The following is a 21,597-nucleotide window of genomic DNA, read 5'->3' on the forward strand; positions in this document are numbered from 1 at the left end:
ATGTGTACCATTAGAGCCCATAAAAACAAGAAGATATCAATTTTTCCAAATACACATAATTGTGCAACAATATGGAGTAAGATCACAAAGCTATTACTTAAGAAGGTATTATTCAACAATTTGAAGGCGGTGCTCTTTATGAATGGATCAAACACTTAGGGAGGTGAGGTTCTTACCGAACAATCTGTCGCACAAAATAGTAACGTCTCAATATTGTTGGTGGCATGCTAGTACAAAGCTGGCGACTTGGAATGGCTGTCTCACAGCGAGAGAGCCTTGCATGTTTATTTTGGTTTGACTAAATAACCCAGCAAAAACATAAGAATGTGTATTAAATGTGGTTTGGGATGGTTGCACGACTGCAAAAAGCCCATCCAGTCATGTGTGTATGTGTCACTCATCGTCAATGAATGAATGGAATGTCTTACATCTCACCCCACCTTAATTTAAATCTGAAATCCGCACTATACAGTGTTGTCTCATAACACATTTCATTTCTTATCAGGACACGTACAAATATTGTGGTGAAAATATAATTTATTGCCACATTTACATTGGAAGTGTAACTCAGGTGGAGAGTTTAGACATGTTACAATTTACCAGTAAAATATGATTTTAATTTCATAAATTTAGATTTTTTTTTTATTTAAAAAATGTGAAAAGTCTGAATGTTTACAAGAACAAAATATTGTATGTGGGATATTTTCATGGAAAAAGTCACCACCTGGTCTATAGTGATAAACAGAACTCAGTCAGTCACATTTAGGGAGGGATTCATTTGACTTATTAAAAACTGGGAAAAGAAAAAAGGGACAAAAAATAAATACATAAATAAATCCTATGAGAATAAAGTTAGATTTTTCAGCAATTAAAAGCCTTACAATAATGAGAAAGAAATAAAAAAAATTTGACAAACCAGGTAGATATTTTCAAGAAAAAAGTTGGCGTCTTCTGAGAATTTTCAAGAAAAAAAGTTATATACTGTATTGTCACAAAAACCTCAGATAAAAAAAAAATCAAACGAGAATAAACTCAACTCAATTAGATTTCTACCGCACTTTAACAACAACCGCAGCTGTAACAAAGTGCTTTCCAGAAACATAAATGACAATAATTAAAACAATAATAATAATACAATAACTACATAAAATATTCCTTTCCAAATTAAAATATCCAAGCGCTCCCTTTACATTTACATACAGGGAATACAGAATTGTATTCCCTCTTGTTGCACATTGTGTGAAGATGTTAGTAGATGAGACAGGAGTATATAAATATATAACTATCCATCCATTATCTGAGCCGCTTCTCCTCACTAGGGTCGCGGGCGTGCTGGAGCCTATCCCAGCTGTCATCGGGCAGGAGGCGGGGTACACCCTGAACTGGTTGCCAACCAATCGCAGGGCACATAGAAACAAACAACCATTCACACTCACAGTCATGCCTACGGGCAATTTAGAGTCTCCAATTAATGCATGTTTTTGGGATGTGGGAGGAAACCGGAGTGCCCGGAGAAAACCCACGCAGGCACGGGGACAACATGCAAACTCCACACAGGCGGGGCCAGGGATAGAACCCGGGTCCTCAGAACTGTGAGGCTCACACTCTAACCAGTCGGCCACCGTGCCGCCTGGTAATGTGGTTTCAAATAATAATCCATATACATCCACATAATGCCGTCAACGTTAAAGGGAGGGATTTTGGTTATTTATTAAAAGATGTGAAAAAACAAGGTTGATAGTTGTAACGTTGTCCCGTAAGCATAACAGCAGGCGATCCTCAACCCTAACCCTCATTTAACGAGGTGGCCATAAATGTATCACATAACGTAAAGTCATATTTTTTTGAAAAAAAATATTTTGTGAATAAACTAAATTGTATTTTAGAAAATTAAGTCAAAACATTGCAATAATTTAATATTTTTTGGACAAACCAGTTAAATATTTTCAAGAAAAAAGTTGGTGTCTTCAGAGAATGTTTTTTTTTTGTGTGTTTTTTTTAAGAGACATGCGCTTGTAAAATAAACTGATTACAAAAAACAAATCAGAATAAAGTATTTTCTCTTAACGTTACAACTTCTTGTGGACAAAAAAAATATTATAAATTTTGTAATACTACTTTTTTAAACAAAAAAATAAAACTTCATTTTCATCATATTATGACATTTCAATCCATAAAAAAATATTATTTATATTTGGAAAATCCGATTTCATTCTTATAGTGCGATTTACAATACAGTAATCATATCCATCCACATTTTCTATTAACCGTTACAGAGGGTATTCAGGTGACTTATTGAAAACTGGGAAACCACAAACCCAATAAGTTGGTCCGTGAGCGAAACAGCAGGCAATTCTTTATTTACCGAGGAGGCCTTGAAGGTGTCACGTGCGTTCAGGTCAATACGTATATTGAAGGCGAAGAAGGGCAGCCATCATCCTCCTCCTCGCTGTCGTCACTTGGGAGGTACTAGCAAGTAGCAAGGACGGACACAACTCCTAAACTTCAACGCTTTGTTCTGTTTGTTCTCCATCAACGGAATTAACATACTGCTGTAAGGTAGGCAATAAAAAACTAGTAAGGCAACTCGTCTTTGCGAAAGTTTCTTGTTAAATGTGCTAATTTGCCACGCCTTCTCCCAACTTGTTCAAAAAGTTTCCAAACATGGATGACTCGCTCCAGACGTCGTCGACTAATTGACACAGCAAACTCTTTAACAAATTCAATAAGGTTACTAACTAGCTTCATTCGATATAGTTTAGGCTCCGGACAAAGCTGGCATTATTGTCGTCGCCGTCGTCGTTAGTGGTGGTTAACGGTCCGACGCGTGCCTGAATTCCTCAACGGGCTAGAGGACGTCCTGCTCGGGTCACTTTGCTTGGATGGCGAAATCCCAAAATGTTTAGTACGTTAGACTCTTCGTATCGTTTTAGAATGAATTTCAGTGAGGTTAGGCAATGTAAAAACAATCGATTTGTAGTTGTTCCTCTTAACTTCTCCAAGAGCTTTTTGTGAAGTAAAATGTGTCAACAGATTTGGGGAAATGACGCAGATGTTCTTATTCGGGAACCAACTGCTGCTCACACACGTCACCTGCACACACTTGTATTATGCTGGGGAGGGGAAAAAAAAAAAATGTCTCCCCTTTCTTGATCCAGGAAGCTGATCCTCTTCAACCATGACTCTCGAGGGGGGAATGAGATGTGTCAAGTACTTGCTCTTCTTTTTCAACTTCATCTTCTGGGTGAGTCGCAGCTATTTTTAAGTAACTAAGACTCTGTGGGTAAAAATAAGACAACACTGCAAAATGATCCCTTTCTCTGATTTTTGCTCTTCATAGCTGTATGTTTGAGTAGATGAACTAGGGCTGCAAGTAATTATTTAAATTATTATTTTCTTTTGATGAATCGGATCAAACAAAGTTTTATTTTCCAAGTAAAAGCTGATGTTCGCAAATGTGTATATTCAACACGAAGATAATCAGTGTGCTTTCATGGAAGATGACAAAAATCAGAGAATCTTTACTGTTGAGATGCTGAAATTCTGAGGATTTGGACAATATTGGGTTGAACAAGGCCTCTAAATGATTAATTGATTATCAGATTAATTTGATCTTTGATTAGTTGTTTGATTATAATGTTTCACTTCTTGAATGAAAGTTTTTGTTTTATTCTATAAACTACAGGCAACATTACTTTCAAATTTTCTAATAATAATTTAAAAAAAAAAGTTTAAAGTACAGAAAAAGGCCCAGTGTTTTTTTGTTTTGGTCTCTTTAATTTTTTCCAGCGCAATCCATTGTGTTTGCTAACAAAAGGAAGCAGGAGGGTTAATGTGAATAACACTCCATCATTGTGGTGACTGCAAGAGAACAGGAAGTGACACAGCAGGGCTACTTTACTCACGACAACTTCATTTATATAGCACCTTTATAAAAAAAAAAAAAAAGTGTTTACAAAGTGCTTTGACATAAATAAAAAGCGTGCATAAAACGGCTTAAATGGTACCATTAAAATGAACCCGCCCCTCTCTTCCACTGTGACTTTGAACAGCCTGTGTTACATTATGAAATTAAATCATGGTTCACCACCTCCTGACGAGCTGTCCCCAAAAAGAGTGACTTAAAAAAAATATATTTAGGTGCGCAAATTACACAGTAAATTCATCATGTGTGTGTGTTAAGCGCTTTACAGCGAGTGCTGATGATGGAATGTGAATCTCATGACTAGATTTTAAGTGTGTAACAGCCTCATGTGACTTACTCCTTGTGATATGGAACTGCTTAAAGTTCAAAGGTTGACAGGGAAAAGGAAGACATCAATGACAAAAGAGATTTTTATTTTTTAAAAGCTGAAAGTCACTTCTACTGTGTTTGCCTCGTGTCAAAAAAAAAAAAAAATCCCAAATTGCATAGTGCGAGAATAAAGTGGTAATTTTCAATGTCAAAAGCCTAGTTATTATGGCAGTCATATTTTATGTTAAGTTACATTACTCGCTCCACTCTTGTTGTCGTCGCCACAGTAATGAGTGTATGCGGTCGCATTTGAGTTGAAAAGATAAAGTCCAATGATCTTAAAAAACGGGATGCGGTGGTATCGGAATACAAGACTTTATTGCAGTAGTCGTTAAAGAGCAAATTTGTATTGTAGTCTGATCCGGCCGGGCATTACGTGTTGACTGTCTCAGACGTGTTGTCTGTCCCACATGTTTATTATTTTTATTTTTTAAAATAACTTAATTGGCCGTCAGATATTTACAGTACTACGTCAAAAGACACACGACAAGACTGAAAATAAACTAGTTTTTGGATTCAAATATACTGTGCATGCGGCGACGCAGAGTTAATGTCTTTTGCGGAGCCGATCAATGACGTCATTGCAACTAGGTCATTGGTTGGATCGGCGAATTATGACATTGAAGCCGATCAGCATAAAACTAACTATCGACCGATACCGATCACACCAATCAAATCTGTGTGAAGTCTAGTTATGTGGATTGTTGCAAGAGTTTTCTAAGGTCTGACTTCGTCTGAGACCCTGGACGGCTCAAAGAATGCAGTCCCCTCTCTCTCCAAGCATAGGCAGTCTGTCAACAGAGAGAAGCACTACACTAACCGTTCATTTTTAAAATAGAGGTTATTGATCGGCCATGGCTTGTCTTAGTTTTAGTCTTTTTACTGCTCCAGGAGGGCCTTTGGTGAATATGTTGACAGCTGATGTGAGGATTTAAGGCTGCTCATTAGCTAGGGTTAGCCTTTTCAGATGGGTTTTCGAAGCACTTAGATGATTTTCATATTTTACAAGTAACTGTGCTACCCGTCTCATTTTTAGTAAAATATTTCCACTTGACTCGCCGTAGTTTGCTGCACCGACTAACAAAGACCAAGTAGATTTCATCAATGCGTCTGAGTCTAAAATATGTGATTAACAATTTGATGACCTTGAGCCATAACAGTAACTGCGCAGTGGTAAATTTGACGCCTCGACTAGTCTGTTTAATCCCTAGTTGCAACACCGTTCACGTGCCATTAAAATTTAAATTCACAGCAAAACAAGTTGTCAACGGTCGGCCACTGATGAAAACTAGTTGCAGAATCCCGCCCACTTCTGGGCGGTTCAGTGGCATTCGGCCACGTTGCTTGGTGTACAGCGGCCTAAATGGTTCTTTATACTGGCCGCGCTGACATCACTGCAGCTATCCGGCGCGTAGTTTTTCTATATACTCGAGCGCAACCTACGCGCGCAGTTTTGAAAATGTACTGCAGGTCACCTCCAAGTCGGTGATGTCACTACGGCTGGTATTGGCTAGGACACCACAGGGTGGAGTTTCCTCTGCATTTTTTGGGCCATTTCCGGTAGCCGTTTTTATTTTCCCTTCAATAACAAGGAAGAAAGCAACAACAATGGCGATCGTGGAACAGTGTCTGCTAGAACAAGTGGACCTAGATGACCAGATGATACATTTAATTATGCTGCAAAATCGATCGAGAAGGCGGCGGCGTAGATGGTATGTAGAACCAAGGGGCACGTTGAATATGTCATCACAGCATGTGACTAAAACGGACCAATCACGAGAGATGATCTCCGGGACTTTCGACGCGCAACAACTATTTTTGCCGTGTGCGCGGAAAGCTACGCAGAGGGGCCGCGTGGGGCAATTTGTCGGTCATGTGATGCAATGCGGGCATTGTCGGCAGCGCGACCACGGGAGTATAAAGAGGCCTTAAGGCTTGATTTAGGTGACTTCCCTAACTTACTCCCACTACTTGTGATGAAGTTCTGCCTCCATGAGGGGAAAAGCCCATGATGTCTTTAGTGAGAGCTCACTTTTTTTAATACTCTGGAGTTGAGGCTCAACACACAGCCACCCCGAACTCCGTAGCTCCTCGTCATGGTAACGAAAATACAGTGGAACCGCCCCACACACTCGCAGTTCAGGACCTGCGGTTTCACCTATTCAGTTGTTTTTAATTTTTTATTTTTTTAAATTATTATTATTTTTTTAATTTCCCCACGTTTTATTTTTCGATTGATTTCTTTTTTTATTTGGGAACCCTGAAAACACTTATTGGTGTTTTATCGCTACTTATTCAAGAATGTTTTGTTTCAAATTAAAAAAAAAAAAAAAAAAGCAATTATAATGGGTGTCAATTATCCGTAGATATTTGCTATTCACTATCCCTATCCCCTGCGAAGAGCAGGGTTCCACTGTAAATGGGGTAGGCTGAGCAGTGGAACAAAACAAACGGTACAAGGCATCTAAAATACTATACTTGCTAATAAAAGACAGGTAAAATGATTTGTTTACTTAATGGCCCTCCTGTGTATTTACAGTCCACCACTCCTCTCTGTGTTCCCCTGGTGTTTTTATTTATTTTTGGTAGCCGTGGTTGATTGCTTGGTCACGTACTCTACTGATAATTAACACGATTGCTCGTTTTGCCGATTATTAACGATAATCGCCACATTGCCCAATAGAAATAAACATACAAACTAGAAATGATATTTAGTAACAGGATTATAGAGAAACTACACCACTAGGAAGCTTTGTAGAGAGGTCCTGCATGTTGCCGGGAACAATCCATTACATGGAAATGGAAAGAATTGATTTTCTCTTTGCTGTTACAATCCACACATGAAAAAATGCTCATGTAAATGTTATGTTTCTAGCCGGTGGATCTTGGTTATGATCGTTTTTGACCACCACGTTCGTACAGGAAGCAGAGTAGTAGTAGAGCAATAGTTTGTTTCTTGAGACTTTGTGCTGTAGTTGCTACTGGCGATGTCCTCAAGCCGACTTTAAATATTTAATATAGGGCTTTTAAATATTCAGAAATGCTGAATGTGGGAATATTTGTCTGACTCGAGTGACGCTGTGGGATTATTATTATTTTTAATCATTTGCATCATTCTCTATTAAATGTTGTCCTTGCATGCTTTAGTTGTGATCCACCCCTGCCCCCCCCAAAAAAAAAAACCTAGAAAATAATTGGTTTAACTGGATTTGACTTCATAATGGAAACCATAACAAAAATATCATTTGACAGCACCGCTGCCCAACAAGAACCGAACGGACTGGTATAACAGACATGAACATGGTAAATATTGTGGTGTTAGTTTTTCACAAAGGTGAACACACTTTGTTCGAAGAAAAAAAAAAAAAAACACACCAGTGAGTTAAAAAATAGAATGAATTTTACTACACTATAGAGACCCTTTTTTTTTAAGCCCCTTAATTGCGCTAGGTGGATCCGTTTGACTGTTTGAGCGAAGACTGTTCAATTGAATGTGATAACATTGAATTAAGATATGAACTTCAGACATCACAGTGACGTATTGCAGAAGAATAATTACAGTGGTCCCTTTGAGATATCAGTGACCCGACTTATGAGTTTTTCAAGGTACAAGTTGTCATTTGGATGCTTTTTTTTTTTTGCTTTGACGTGCGAGGCCAAACTTGAGATACGAAAATTTTTTTTGGGGGGCGGTGAAATGGATTAATCGCATTTCAATGGTGAAAGATGATTTTTTTTAGATGCGAATGTTTGGAATTGCAAGCATGGTCACGGAATGAATTAAACTTAAACTCTCTCTCAACACAACAGTGCTAAACATGCCGGACTCCAAAGTGCGCCACGCAGTGCTTCTTTAGCAAGTTTTAGTGGTGGAAAAACAGTCCAAAGCTATAGCGCCACAATTTAGAACTACATAGTTCTCAATTGTTGCACACGTTTTTAGCGATTATCTTCAAACATGGCTCATGTATTTTGAATCAAAGCTCTACAATCACTTTACAGGGCCTTTAACAAAATTACGGAGAAGACTGTACATTAGTGACACACTTAGCATGGTTGTGATTGTCTCCCGTTACCCCAAGATAGGATCAGCTCATTGAAAAGAAACAATTGCAGGGCTAGCAACTAATTACATCAACTACATTCAGCGTAATGGTTAACTGTATTTGTACTCCTTTCATTTGCTTTACGTGAAACCGGTTCGTGGTGCAAAAATGGCCGGAGCGCTGTTCCAGAAGACTTGCCTTTGTGACTGTTCTTGATTTAAGCATTGTACAGATTGACCTCCCAGCAAAGCTTCACGTCAGGTGAGGTGATCTCACTTAATCGGACAGTTTACCGTCACAGTGTTTGCGAAAGATCTCATGAGCTGCTCGCTAATTCATGAATTTCTGACTGTTAACGTGTACACGCAAGACAAATGGCAACCGCAGAGTATTGCAACTTCCTTCCATCTGCTTGGTGTCCTTTTGCTTACTCATCACGCTTAACTCGTGTGATAAGCAAAGGTCTGTGTAACTGGGCCCATGAGAAAGCCTATCAAAATGGCAAATTACGGTATTTATTATTATATATTTATGTATTATTATTACGGTTAGTATTCTGTGCCCACGTTATACTTAGTTTGTGGTTACAAATTTGTATTCTATGTGTACATTATACCTATTGCTTGGCCTCAAGTTTGTATTTCATGCGCCTTATACCGATTTCATGGCCACCAATTTGCAATATGTGTGCATATTGAATCCCCCCCATGACAAGTATTGTATTCCATATATACGTTACACATACGGTATACGGCAAATTGGTATTCCGTGCATGCGCTATACCCATTTCTTGGCCACAAATGAGTATTCCGTGCGCACATTATACTTACTTTGTGGCTGCTAATTGGTATTACTGGTACATGCGTATGTCATGCCTATTTTGTGGCCACAATATTGTTATAATACACGCACCAAATACAAACTCGTGGCCATGAAATTTAAATAACGTACGCAAAGGGACACACATTTATATCCACGAAGTATGTTTGCACTGATTGCGAAATTGTGCCCATGAAATCTGTATAACCCATAGATCGAATTCAAAGTTGTGGCTACAAAGTACATATAACGTGTGCACAAAATACTCATTTGTGGCCACGAAAAATAAGTATTGCATACGCACTTTACACCTACTCGTGGCCACGAATGAGTATTTTGTATGGACATTATACCTACTTCGTGGCCACAAGTTTGTAATCTGTGTGCACGTTGAATCCCCCCCATGACGTCTCTGGTGCGCCGTACAAATGTCATATTCTGTGGGGGAAAAAATAAAAGCAAATACGCCAGTTTGTCCTAAAACCCTGTGTTGTCGTTTTCAGTTATGCGGCCTGGCGTTGATCGTTGTGGGAGTCCTGGTTCAGGTGTCCTTACATCGAACCGTCATGATAAAGGACGCGTCGGCCTCTGGAGCCCCCATCGTCGTCATCTCCATCGGCGTGGTCATTTTCTTCATCTCCTTCTTCGGTTGCTGTGGCGCCTGGAAAGAGAACTATTGCATGGTCACCATGGTAACTATTTGTGGGATACCAAATGACAAAAATCCTGTAGTGGTGTTTCCTCTTTTATTTCTCTCCCACAGTTTTCCATCCTTCTCTCGTTAGTCATCCTTGTTCAGATTGCAGCGGCAATCACTGGTTACATCTTCAGAAAGAAAGTGAGCCCCAAGTTTTTGCAAAATCTGTGTATCTGTGTATTTATTTTTTTTTTTTAAATGAGACAGTTAGTGATTGTTTTCCATTCATCCATTTTCTACACCGCTTACCATCATGAGCCTATCCCGGCTAACTTTGGGCGAGAGGCAGGGTACAACCCTGGACTGGTAGCCAGCCAGTTGGAATCTGGCCCTTCCTCTGAGGAGTTTGCATGTTTGCCGGAGTATCAGAGAAAATCCATGCAAGCACGGGTTCCACGGATTCCAAAAACAATGCATGGTTTGCTTCACTGAAGACGAAATCGTACTTAGGATTGGTTGTTTGTAGATGTGCATCAATGAATCGACAACTGCTTTGATAATCGATTAATCATTCAGAGCCCTTTAACTTAAAATTCTCCAAATCCTCAGAATTTCAGCCTCTCAATAGTAAATAGTTTTAAAATATTTTCTAAATTCTGTAGCCCTCCATGAAAGTAGACCGACTATGTTGATGTTTAATCAAATAAAACATTTGCAAATATCTGTGTTTACGCTGGAAAACAATGATCAACATGTTTGCTTATTTTCTGACCTGTTACGGACCAAACGTAACTGAATCATAATCAACTTTTGTGCATTTTCGGCACTGTCAATTTGAAACTTTTCCATTCATTTAAAAAAAAATAAAAATAATCGACAAGTTAATCGATTATTAAAGTAATAAATTAGTTGCAGCCATAGTTGTTTGACTGTGTGCCCTGCGATTGGCTGGCAACCAGTCCAGGGTGTACCACACTTCATGCTGCGCCCCCAATTAGGATAAGTGCTATAGAAAATGGATACATGGATTGATTTTTGATTACCATTCAAAAATGGAAAGAATGAAAGATACACTGATTTTACTGCACGACAGATCTTTATTTTTAACCCTACGTCGCGTCTCCTGCCAAGGTCGCCAATGTTGTCCAGGACAGTCTTGCTGACATGATTTCCAGATACAGCAACAGTTCTGCTGAATTCAAAGCCAGCGTGGATGCACTTCAGGAGGATGTGAGTGGAGTTATTGTCTTAATGTCCGACTACACCGTGGCGTACTGGCTCTGCATCCTGGGGCGGCGCCACTGTTTCAACACTACGTTGTTTGCCTTCACATCCTGTGTTGTCATAAGTTTGCGCCATGCATTCGTCACCAAGCCCTTTCCTTTTGTGCTTCCAGTTGAAATGCTGCGGCATAAACGGCTCCTCCGACTGGCTAAACTTCCGCCCGGACGGGAACTCTGTGCCCGACTCGTGCTGTTTGAATGTGTCTCCGAATTGTGGCATTGGGGCCATGACGGACTCTGCCAAAGTGCACCAAGAGGTAACCCTGTGCCTGTGGTTGCATGGCAGCTAATGATTCAGTTGGGAAATATATTTTTCCAATCAATTGAAGTATTATTTGTATATAAATACAGGAAAGTAGTAAAAAAGTAGTGGTGTAATGTTTTCTAAAATCTTTATCCTTTAGCTGTGTGATATGGCTTTTGAAAATTTTTATCATTTTCCCACCCTTTTGATGATAACAATATGACTAAAAAGTTTTGCATTTCTCCTTTTTGTGGAACATTTATTTTTTAATTCCACAAAGATTGTGGCCACTTGTCACATTGTAAACTAAGATACATATTTTATAATAAATAGATTTTGCGTTTTCTTTTTATGAGTTAGTTTTTTTTGTAACTTGACTGATCTAAGTGTAGATAAAGAAGAACATGACAGGTTCTGTCAATTTGACACATTCTCTTCTGCTCTCCCCCAAGGGTTGTCGCGATGCACTTGAGGAGTTACTGAAGAAAAATACCCTGTGGGTGATCATCGCAGCTCTTGCTCTTGCTTTTATTGAGGTACGTATGCAGTGTATAAAACAGTTAGCATCACATACTATAATTAACAATTGACGTCGCCTTGACTGCTATTGCTACTACTCGTAATAGTAATATTGTTTTTTTTGTAAAGCCTCTCTAGGTATGCAAAGAAACGTTACAACTAAAATACACACAATTTCTATTCATACCACCCGATTAGTAAAAAAAATTCAGTTAGAGGAGCGAATTACGTGAATTGTTTGTTTGCGCCACTGGCCAACACAAAATCTTAAGTCCTTGACTGTAATTTTTTTTATGATATATTAAAGATCTGGAAAATAAGAGACCACTGCTAAATTATCCGTTTCTCTGATTTTGCCATTTACACGTATCTTTGCGTAAAATGAAATGAACAGCTCACAAATTCCTAAATACAAATACTGTAATTCATTCTATTTGCAGAAAATGACATGGTCAAAATATTTAACCATGCTAAATAAATATTTAACCCCCCCCGAGCTGTATAATACAGATGTGCTCATAAGTTTACTTACCCAAGCAGAATTTGTGAAATAGCATTGGCATTTTTAGGGAATTATGGCTGACTGAGCAGGGACCATGTTTTGTCTAATGATTGTGATTTTCTTTGTTTATATAGTTATTTAAGATTATATATAGTTTATATTAGGGGTGGGACTCAATAATTAAAAAATCATTAATTAGAGGCTTTGTAATTAATCTTGATTAATCATACATTTGGCCTAAGCAACATTGATTCATTTAAATGGATTTTAGTGGACGACTGACTCAAATAAATTTGACTAGTGGCAGTGAGATGGGAAAATTGTTAACCCTGGATAATGCATTTATTTGCATTTCAATACAAAACAGTAGGTAAACTAATAGAAAATATATCTGGCCAAAATGGAACATCTTAAAGTTAGTGCCATTTTAGGACAGTTTATTTAGAAGAGTATTGCCTTTAAATGGACTTCTGCGTGGCAGTTGAAATGCTTCGCTTGCTGCACAAAATGATTTTTTATAAACTAATATGTTTGTAATTGTGACCAAAGCCCCACCTGTAGTTTATCCCATCAAAAATAAAAATGATTTGCCTGATCACTCGTGCTTTCGTTAAAGAATGGTACACATTTTACAAATTCTGCCATGGTATGTAAACTTAAGAGCACAAATGTATGAGATTATATAAATTGCTTCACATATTTTCACCTACAATGATGGATTGGTTTTAACATGTGACTGTAGTTTCTTTTAAAGTCGATGAATGTCTGTGGCCCTTGGAAGAAAATGTTTGGACACCCCTAGTATAAAGTGAAGATTGATTCTTGTCACTTGCCGCACGACGCTACCAAAATGCAAACATTGACTCTCTTAACTAGTCACGTGACGCACATCCTGTTGCCGAGTGGCGTTTTTAAACGGTTGGATGTGTTCAAATAACCTGCTATTGTATTGCTGTTTTTCCTCTTGCAGATCATGGGGATCGTGTTTGCCTGCGTGTTGATGAGAGGCATTCGTAGCGGCTACGAAGTCATGTGAGTCGCTCGGCATCAGAGTGGACGACCACTTACTTTACGGGCGCTTCACATTTTTTGGGCAAATATAGTGCACAGAAGATTATCTCCCTCCTTTTAGTCTATCTTTTCCTAGGTCAGGAGTTTTTGTGGTTTGATAGGCATGCAACATCCATTTCTTCTCCACAACACTGTCTACTTTCGTCGCTAATGTTTTTCTTGATGGTTGAGGAAATTGAATATCTTTGCTTGTAACATTAAGAATTTGTGGATTTTTGTTTTTAAAGCTTGTTTGGTTCCCAGGTTGTTTTTATTAAAAGAACCTTTACATCTAAATTGGTTTTGAGAGTAAATGTATTTATTTTTTGGACATTCATTTCAATATGGCACATCAACACATCACTGAACATGAGTAAATGCACAACAAAAATATGCCTACAGCCCATTTGAAATACGAAACCTATTCCATCAGTCCTTGCAAAAGGCACGGAGTAATTAAGTTTTTTTTTTTTTTTTTTTTTTTTAAACATTACGTAAACTTGTCAAGTGCCATCACTTATCAGTTGGTTTCACTGCAGGCCAAACAATACTTTCAAAAAGTTGCATTTTACCACAACCATGCAAGTAAACACAAACCGTAATCTTTTTTTCCAGTCTGCTTGGGCTTTAATAGCTCTTTTGCTATTGTTCCCTTACATTAAGTACAAATGTTTGAAAATAAATAGGAGTGCACACACTGAGGTAAAATACGGGAAGAAAACACAGCAGGTGTTTGAGCACATGCTGGCAAATGGAATGTCTGAACAAATAATATCCAGCTTTGCCATTAAACCAATGATAATTTCCCTAAATTTAAAGAAATGAATGTACCGAAACCAGTGATAGTGAGTGACTGACAGTGAGTTTCAGTCTGTGAAATCTGTAAACTACACTCCGCAGAGTAGAGTAAACGCCTATTAAACACTGAGAGATACTGCACACTGTGTAAGCTTTTAAGTGAACTCAGCAATTGTAGACTTTTTTTTTTTTTTTTAAATCTGAAAATGCCAATAAAAACCCTTTTTGAAATAGTTTTCCCATCAGAAAAAGAACAGATGCTGACAACTCTCTGTAAGAAGTCCTCCAGGGTTCTTATGGGCGGCTGATGGTATTCGGGTAGTTGGCGGAGAGGAACATAAGGCAGTGCAAAAGGAGTGACACATCTGAGTCTGGGGAGCAAAAAGACAACAAAAACAAGCCAAATATATTTAAAGGCTTACAAATGTTGGGAGCCATTTTGGAAATAGTTAGCCCCCTGCATGTTCACGGTTCACTTGTCACCTACTAGCGTCTGTTACAGTTCCATCAATCCATTCATGCCCTTTTGAGGAAAAAAAAAAAAAGAAATATAGCACTATGAATAAAACAAAAACTGGTGGTATTGGGTGTAATTACTGATTACATGATTTCTTCAACTATAAATATAATTGAGTACTGTTTGTATTCCAATATCCATTGCTTAAAGCTACATTTCTACCACATTGACGCTAATTCTGTTACGCTACGGTGTTTTGCATTTGCGTTAGCATTAAGCAAGCAGACTTTCCTCAGTTATATAGTTTGATCAAATACACGGGTAATTTGTTTGAACACTGACAATAAATAGCTTGCAGAAAGCACTTGGGGAGTCTTTGTTGTTGTTCACTTTCTGCAGCTTGTGAAGTTTGCTACCACCATTTTTGCTTGCAACTAACCCAAGACAAACTTTTTTTTTTATTATTATCCATTAGTTGGGTCACTCCTAAATCGAGGTACCCCACAGTACTGTCATGCCCACGCAAAAGGTTTGTAATTACCTATAGATTCCACAAGATGGCAGAAAAGCACTTTTCCTATTCGAAAGGGCCTGAATAAACGAAGCTTGTCTGTTCACTGCAACATAGCCGGATGGTACAAAGATGCCAAAAGATAGTGCCAAAGCAATAGTTTTATTGGCTTTGGCCTGAGTACAATGTGCAAAAAAAAAGGTGAATTAACAGAGGATAGGTTCCCGCAAATGCTAAACCGTGAGTATTCAGGGTTTCGCTGTACATTACCTTTCAGTGAGGAGGACAGCTGAAGCCATTGGTGCAACCACTCTCGACACTGGTTGACACTGAGACGATCTGAGTTGAGGCCTCTCAAGTAGCAAGCCTGAGAAGAAGAAGAAGGAAAAAAAAAGCCTCACTGTAGGTAGCAGCTATTCAAGCACAGCACGTCATCTGGGGTCAAGGGTCGCACCTGTCTCACTTCTGAGTCGCTGAGCTGGTGCGGGCCCAGCTTGCTGAGGGCTCGGTCCAGACGGAGCAGCTCCAAGGCGTGATTGGTTAGCCGGCGGCCAATCAGGAAGCCGGGTAGGTGGGGTGTCAAGAAGAGCAGAGGGCTTATGTCTCTCTTCAAAAAAATAATAATGTTCTTCCATTTGAGTAGAATTCAAGTGTGAGAAGTAGGTAACACTTTACACATAGGGGTGATAGAAAATGTTCAAAATATTAGCAATATTTGATTTTTGAGTCCCAGCACCCTTGCATCTCTGCCCAAAGAAATGCCCCCAGCTCACTAAACTTGGACAAGAAAAAAGAACAACAAAGAGGTCGATGCGTCCCGCTTGCGTGGCAGCCTCGAGTGCGTGACGAGCACGTCGACGGGCTGCTGGAATTGGCATGGGCGAAGGGACCGCCCTCTACACCCGCGGCCCGCTAAGCGTGCACCTCTCTCAGCTGCGAGCGTGCGACGTTACACAAATGTTACCGGTTTGAAGTATTTATTGGCAATGTAATGTAAATTAAAAATACAAGTTGATCAGATGACTGAGAATGACATATGAGGTGGTTTTGGCTTAACCTGTTTTTTTGTTAGGTTTTTTTCATGTAATTGTTGCAATGCTTTCAGTGTGACTTTGTGTTTTATTATTGTGATATTTTTGGTGAAGGAATTTTCATCTCTCGCGTTAGCACTCTGAGCTTTTACTGACCATTTGATCCACAGTAAGCTTGCTTAAACCCAGAGGAGTCCCGCAAAACAGGCTCCGCACTGCAAGGATTTCCAACACTTTGGGGTTTGCTCCATTTTGCACCTGTAAATTGAATAATGAACACAAATTTTAGGATCATTTCACCAGATTATGTTGGTTTGCTATTTGCCCTGCCCAAATTGCAAAAAAGCACAACTGATACCCCCAATGATTGCCTATATGAATACTGTCAAGCATAAATATGCAAAACTATGATCCCGAAACACTTAAAACATCATTTCAAACTCATCTTACAAATTTACCTTTGAAAATAAATGGCTTTGACCTTTGAAAAAAATGCACCGAAAGTGCAGGTGAACATGCGGCAAAGACTCATAATTTCCATTAACAACCCTGGCCAAACTGAACTACTTTCCCAACATACAAAGCTCTCAGTGCCTGACAATCCCAACAATACTTCCTTGATACCAATGACGACTTTCCAATTAGCCAGGGCTTTGGTGTCATATATGGTGGCATTTTACGGTGTTACAACAGAAAAGCGCAAATATGAAAATCGGTGCATTTTTCAGCAAATAGGAGAGGATAGGTTCCACAGGAAAAATGTGAACTGGTAAATTTGTGAATCACTGTACAACAAGCGTTTACAGCCTTCGAATTATACAGTGGTGCCCTGACTCTGAAGTTGAATTTGTTCTGTGACCACTCTTATCTCAGATTATCTTTCCACATTGAAATAAATGCAAATGACAATCGGGTCCAGCCCCACACTTTGCTCCTGCTACAGCACGCCATGGCCACCAGGGGGGGGGGGGGGGGGGGGGGGGGGGGGGGGGCAGTATAATGTAGACGTATAGACGCAAGGGGGGGAAAGGTTTCACAACTAAGGAGTAAGGTTGTTAGCCACAACAAAATGTGGAAAACGTAAAGCACTGCGTATACCTTCCAGATGCACTGTCCCTACCTGAGAGCACAGGCTCTGAAGGCGACTCCGCAGCTGAGAATCTTCCACCTGGCCACTCACATGCTGGACCCCTCGCAGGACGGGCCAGTGGTGTCGAGCCCTGAGCGAATGATACAACTGACGAAACGCTACCTGCTGCTTTGGAGTCCAGAAATGAGGGATCAGCAGCTGGCGGGGGAACAAGTACCTGGTTGGGGAGGATACAATCATTCATTCATGCAATCATTTTAGGGTGTTCTGTCATTTGGGAGTCAGACTCACATTAATAAGAAAACCAGGTAGTTGGCAAAGGGAGGAATAGATATTAACACCAGTGGGATGCCTTTTATCATGTCTCGGCGAAACTGTGGCACACATAGGAACAGAAAGAATATGACAGGGATACATGAAAATAATTGTGAATTTAAAGGAAAAAGCAATAAAATTAGGCTTTGGAATTACTAGATCACAATTAATCAAATTCTAATTGATTAAAACTGACACAATCTATGTTTCCCAAGTGAAATGTAATCGTTGTTCCCCTTAAGTCCTGTAGGTGTCGATAGCTCGTTTCCAAACTGTTAACGACTCAAAACAAATTAAGAAGAAGCCATTTCAGCCGTCTGTGGAGTCAGAACACACATGCTAAAAATAAGGCCAACAACTTGTGCGCCTTCATCCTTTTTGCCAACCAAGAGACCAAGGCGCATATCAACACACGACCCATTTCGTTTTGCATTAATGTGACAACATAGGCTTAAAAACACAGTCAACAATTTCACACACAACAGTGAACCCTTCCAACAGGCACAATTTTTTTAAGTGAGTGATTCTCAATTCCCATGAGGGCTCCCTCTAGTGGTACAAGAAGTATCGCTGAATTAAATGGTGAAACTGTGCATAATGTTACAGTGGCAGAAAACAACAAGCATCCAAGAAGTTTTACCTCCACTGTCCAGCATGCAGATATTTAATTCACAGTAACTCCTGATGAATTTTTGGCTAAAAAGTTACTAAATCGATTTCAAATATTTATTTCACAGTAACTCTTGATTATTTTTTGGCTAAAAGGTTACTGAATCGATTTCCAGCCAATGAATGGTTTCAGATCGTATCGTTCGAAATGAACCAATATCATCCTTGAATCCAATCAGCAACAACGAATCGTGATATGAATCAAACAAAGCGTTGCCAACATGAATCGTAACACCCCTAAGAAATATACTTTTTAAGAATAAAACCCTGTCTCATTTTTGAAGAATGTTGGTCATGATGGTGGTACTTGGAGTAAAAAGTTTGAGAACCACTGTTGTAATCAACTCACCTGTCTGAGTTTCTCCATTTCCCTGTAGGACAAATCTTGGAACTTGATTCCATCACTTGACATCTTTGTTTTGATCTTGCTGACGTCTTTGGCATCTCGGAAAAGAAGCTTGAATCCTCCATTGAAAAAAAAAACAAACAATACATTAGGATACACTCACCAAACTGTCATATCATCATTTTGCTATATTGCTTGTCCTCAAGGTCGCAGGTGAGCTGGAGCCTATCCCAGCAGAGTTTGGGCGAGAGGCAGGGTCGACCCTGGGCTGGTTGCTAGCCGATCGCAGGGCACACATAGACAAACAATCATTGACACTCACAACTATGGACAATTTACATTTTTCAGGCGTGTGGAACCTTCGCATTTAAAAAAAAAACATTAGGAAAAACAAACCCAGCATATTCTTGTTGAGTTATTAAACATTGTGTTGTCAAAGCTCTCGAGCTATTTTCAACGCATTAGATTTAATAATAGATTGGATAATAATATATATATTTTTTTTAAATTACGGACCCATATGTGGACTGGCCAATAATATCAATTTGTGAAAAAATACAAAATATCAAAAGTGGACAGGTTTCTGCCCAACAGCGACAATTCTGATCCGAAGATTATGTTTCTGATCAAATCCAGAGGGACAGAACGGCTACATGCAATGTTTACAAATCATTTCCATCCATCCATTTTCAACACCGCTTATCCTGGTTAGGGTCACGGGACGCTGGAGCCTATCCCAGCTGACTTCGGGCGAAAGGCGGACTACACCCTGAACTGGTCGTCAGTCAGTCGCAGGGCACATATAGACACGGACAACCATTCGCACTCACATTCACACCGTCACTGAGTGGGAACTGAACCCACGCTGCCCGCACCAAAGTCTGGCGAGTGTACCACTACACCATCAGTGACTCTGTTTACAAATCAAAGATATGAAATAACAACTATGAAGTCAAACTTCATCCACCGCTATAAAAACCACAGGTCATTTCATTCTCAGGGCACTGAACCGATTGCTCCTGGAAAGAGTGACAAAGAATATGCAGATTGTTTTGGAACCAGTTAAAAAAAAAAAAAAAAAAAAAAAACAATCATGTAAATGTGTTAGTACAGCTAACTAACCCATGTATAGATAACGTGTACAAAAGTGGCTAATGTGCGAATATATGTTGTGACTTAAAGCAAATAATGACTTGATTTTTTTATTTAACAGAGTAACTTGGGACTCCCAGCTCTGGGCTGGGCCTCACCTTCCCTAAATGTATGGTAGAGCAGATAGAAGCGTGGAAATCGCCTTTTGAGGAAGCCTTCATATTTGGTGTTGGCCCACTGCAGCCTGGACGTCACATAGCGACCGAGACCTCGTCGAACTTTGGACGACGAGAAATATCTACACAGAAAAAGATGGGGGGGGGGGGGGCGGGGTGGGATACTCATTAGCAGGGCAACAATACGAAGGTGTCAAACTCGGTAGGCGTCAAGTGACTACACCAGCTCAAGGACACGTCACCTTCAGCAGTTGAAAACAAACCTGGACCGGTGACACACACACGGCGAGTGCAGTCCATTCGCAATTTGGTTTGTTCTGACACTCCACAGTCGAATCAAAGACAAATTAGGAGTGAGCCTCGAACAGGACAGCGCCATGTCTGAAGGCGACAACTTCCGCCTCTCTTACCATAATGACGTAAACGCAGAGAAAAATATCAAAAGGTGCGTTGGAAATATTTCCGGAACGAGTACTGAGATGAAAAGGCACTCGTACTAATTTTAGTCCACTAGTCCATAAATATTTAAATATATTGTATAACGTTATTATCAGTGGAAACGGACTTAAGGTCACCGTTTATGCTGCTATGTAGTTTGTCCAAATGGAGTTGCCGTACAACTTGCTTCCGCAAACATTGGTGAGCTTTCGCGATGGATTCTGTTTTCTTGAGGTTTGACTCGTATGACTTCGGAGCGGATCACAGGTTCCTGCGCGGCCTGCAGACATTACAAGCCGGCGCCTGTGGCGAAGAAGCAAAGATACTGGACGCTAAACTCTTCTTTTATAACAGGTACAAATCATCCACAAGGCTGTCGATTGAAATGAAATGAAAGGAGCCCTCGTAAACTACTTAAACAGAACCACCATGTGCACCCCTGAATGCCATAAGACCTGGAGGATTGTTTTTTTTTAAAACATATATAGATATATATATTCATGACCCGTTTGAGAGAAATGAACTCAACCAAATTAAATTGAAATAAAGTTAGTATTTTTCCGTTGTGGCTAGCTGACGTGCACTTCTTCCACTAACAAGTTGTGAGCAATGAACATAGTTAAGTTTACAAGCACAGTCAGTGTTGCGGGTTTATTTAATCATTATTTTGTTGTTGTTGTTGTTGTTGTTGTTGCTGCTGCTGCCATAGTTATTGACTTTTGCAACCCCTCCAGCAATGATGTAAAAAAATAAATAAAATTAAATTAAAAAAAAGCGAGTAGTAACTTGAACTTCTCCTTTAAAGTTCAATTTTACTATTTTAAGAGACTTTAGCAACCACTCGACCGACAACTTTTAAAAAAAGGAACCAGTTACTTTAATTTCTGCTATGAAATGTATCCACATGATAGACATTTTTGACCTGAGGTAAGTGCGACTAAGCTGTAAAAATGTTACTGAGGCCACCTTGCCTGACTTGGCACAGCTCTGCATGAGACATTTTGCAGACTGCCAAGCTACAGCTCGCAGACCCCCGAGGGTCCTATAATTATTGTCCTTTTAGTACAGTGATAAGTTTGCGATAGTTGTAGAAAATACAACATCAGGGATTTGGTTATCATATTTAGCTTACACGAGAGGGACAAAATAGTGTAATTGTACGCCGCTACAACTACAATACTAAATACTATATTGGCCTCCTTGTGGAAATAAAATGAAACATTCTTCTGTCATAAATTTCTCCTCTGCTCTCGCAGGTTTGTGGAGCCCGTGGACTCCAT

At 39.5% G+C, this 21,597-nt stretch overlaps 2 protein-coding genes across 3 annotated transcripts; one reads left to right on the forward strand and one right to left on the reverse strand.

Annotated features, from left to right (window-relative positions):
- Positions 1–2,410: 2,410 nt before the first annotated feature.
- Positions 2,411–13,691, forward strand: cd63 (CD63 molecule). Its single transcript, XM_061770047.1, has 8 exons — positions 2,411–2,559; positions 3,159–3,244; positions 9,663–9,851; positions 9,923–9,997; positions 10,928–11,026; positions 11,193–11,336; positions 11,776–11,859; positions 13,315–13,691. Exons 2-8 carry the CDS (start codon positions 3,179–3,181, stop codon positions 13,378–13,380), a joined length of 723 nt encoding a protein of 240 aa, XP_061626031.1. The 5' UTR covers positions 2,411–2,559; positions 3,159–3,178; the 3' UTR covers positions 13,381–13,691.
- On the reverse strand, positions 13,692–20,402 carry letmd1 (LETM1 domain containing 1). 2 transcript variants are annotated; one of them, XM_061770026.1, is made up of 9 exons: positions 20,143–20,402; positions 19,862–20,001; positions 18,615–18,730; positions 17,573–17,655; positions 17,312–17,498; positions 16,348–16,449; positions 15,615–15,767; positions 15,431–15,527; positions 13,692–14,563 (listed from the first exon to the last, which is right to left on the reverse strand). In XM_061770026.1, exons 1-9 carry the CDS (start codon positions 20,256–20,258, stop codon positions 14,487–14,489), a joined length of 1,071 nt encoding a protein of 356 aa, XP_061626010.1. In that variant the 5' UTR covers positions 20,259–20,402; the 3' UTR covers positions 13,692–14,486. The 2 variants fall into 2 exon arrangements, with proteins under 2 accessions (XP_061626010.1, XP_061626018.1); XM_061770034.1 differs by having other exon boundaries at positions 20,122–20,259.
- Between the last annotated feature and the right edge of the window lie 1,195 nt (positions 20,403–21,597).

Source organism: Phyllopteryx taeniolatus, chromosome 1 (assembly GCF_024500385.1).
Source record: "Phyllopteryx taeniolatus isolate TA_2022b chromosome 1, UOR_Ptae_1.2, whole genome shotgun sequence".
NCBI classification, from domain to species: Eukaryota; Metazoa; Chordata; class Actinopteri; order Syngnathiformes; family Syngnathidae; genus Phyllopteryx; species Phyllopteryx taeniolatus.

Bases quoted from the DNA above. Each gene is read 5' to 3' on its own strand.
- cd63 (XM_061770047.1), top strand. From the start codon at position 3,179: ATGACTCTCGAGGGGGGAATGAGATGTGTCAAGTACTTGCTCTTCTTT. The intron at 3,245-9,662 runs GTGAGTCGCAGC...TGTCGTTTTCAG, and splicing joins TTTTCAACTTCATCTTCTGG to TTATGCGGCCTGGCGTTGAT. The intron at 9,852-9,922 runs GTAACTATTTGT...TCTCTCCCACAG, and splicing joins ACTATTGCATGGTCACCATG to TTTTCCATCCTTCTCTCGTT.
- letmd1 (XM_061770026.1), bottom strand. From the start codon at position 20,258: ATGGCGCTGTCCTGTTCGAGGCTCACTCCTAATTTGTCTTTGATTCGA. The intron at 18,731-19,861 runs GTGAGGCCCAGC...TTTTCAATGGAG, and splicing joins CTACCATACATTTAGGGAAG to GATTCAAGCTTCTTTTCCGA. The intron at 17,499-17,572 runs GTGAGTCTGACT...CTCCCCAACCAG, and splicing joins TACCTGGTTTTCTTATTAAT to GTACTTGTTCCCCCGCCAGC.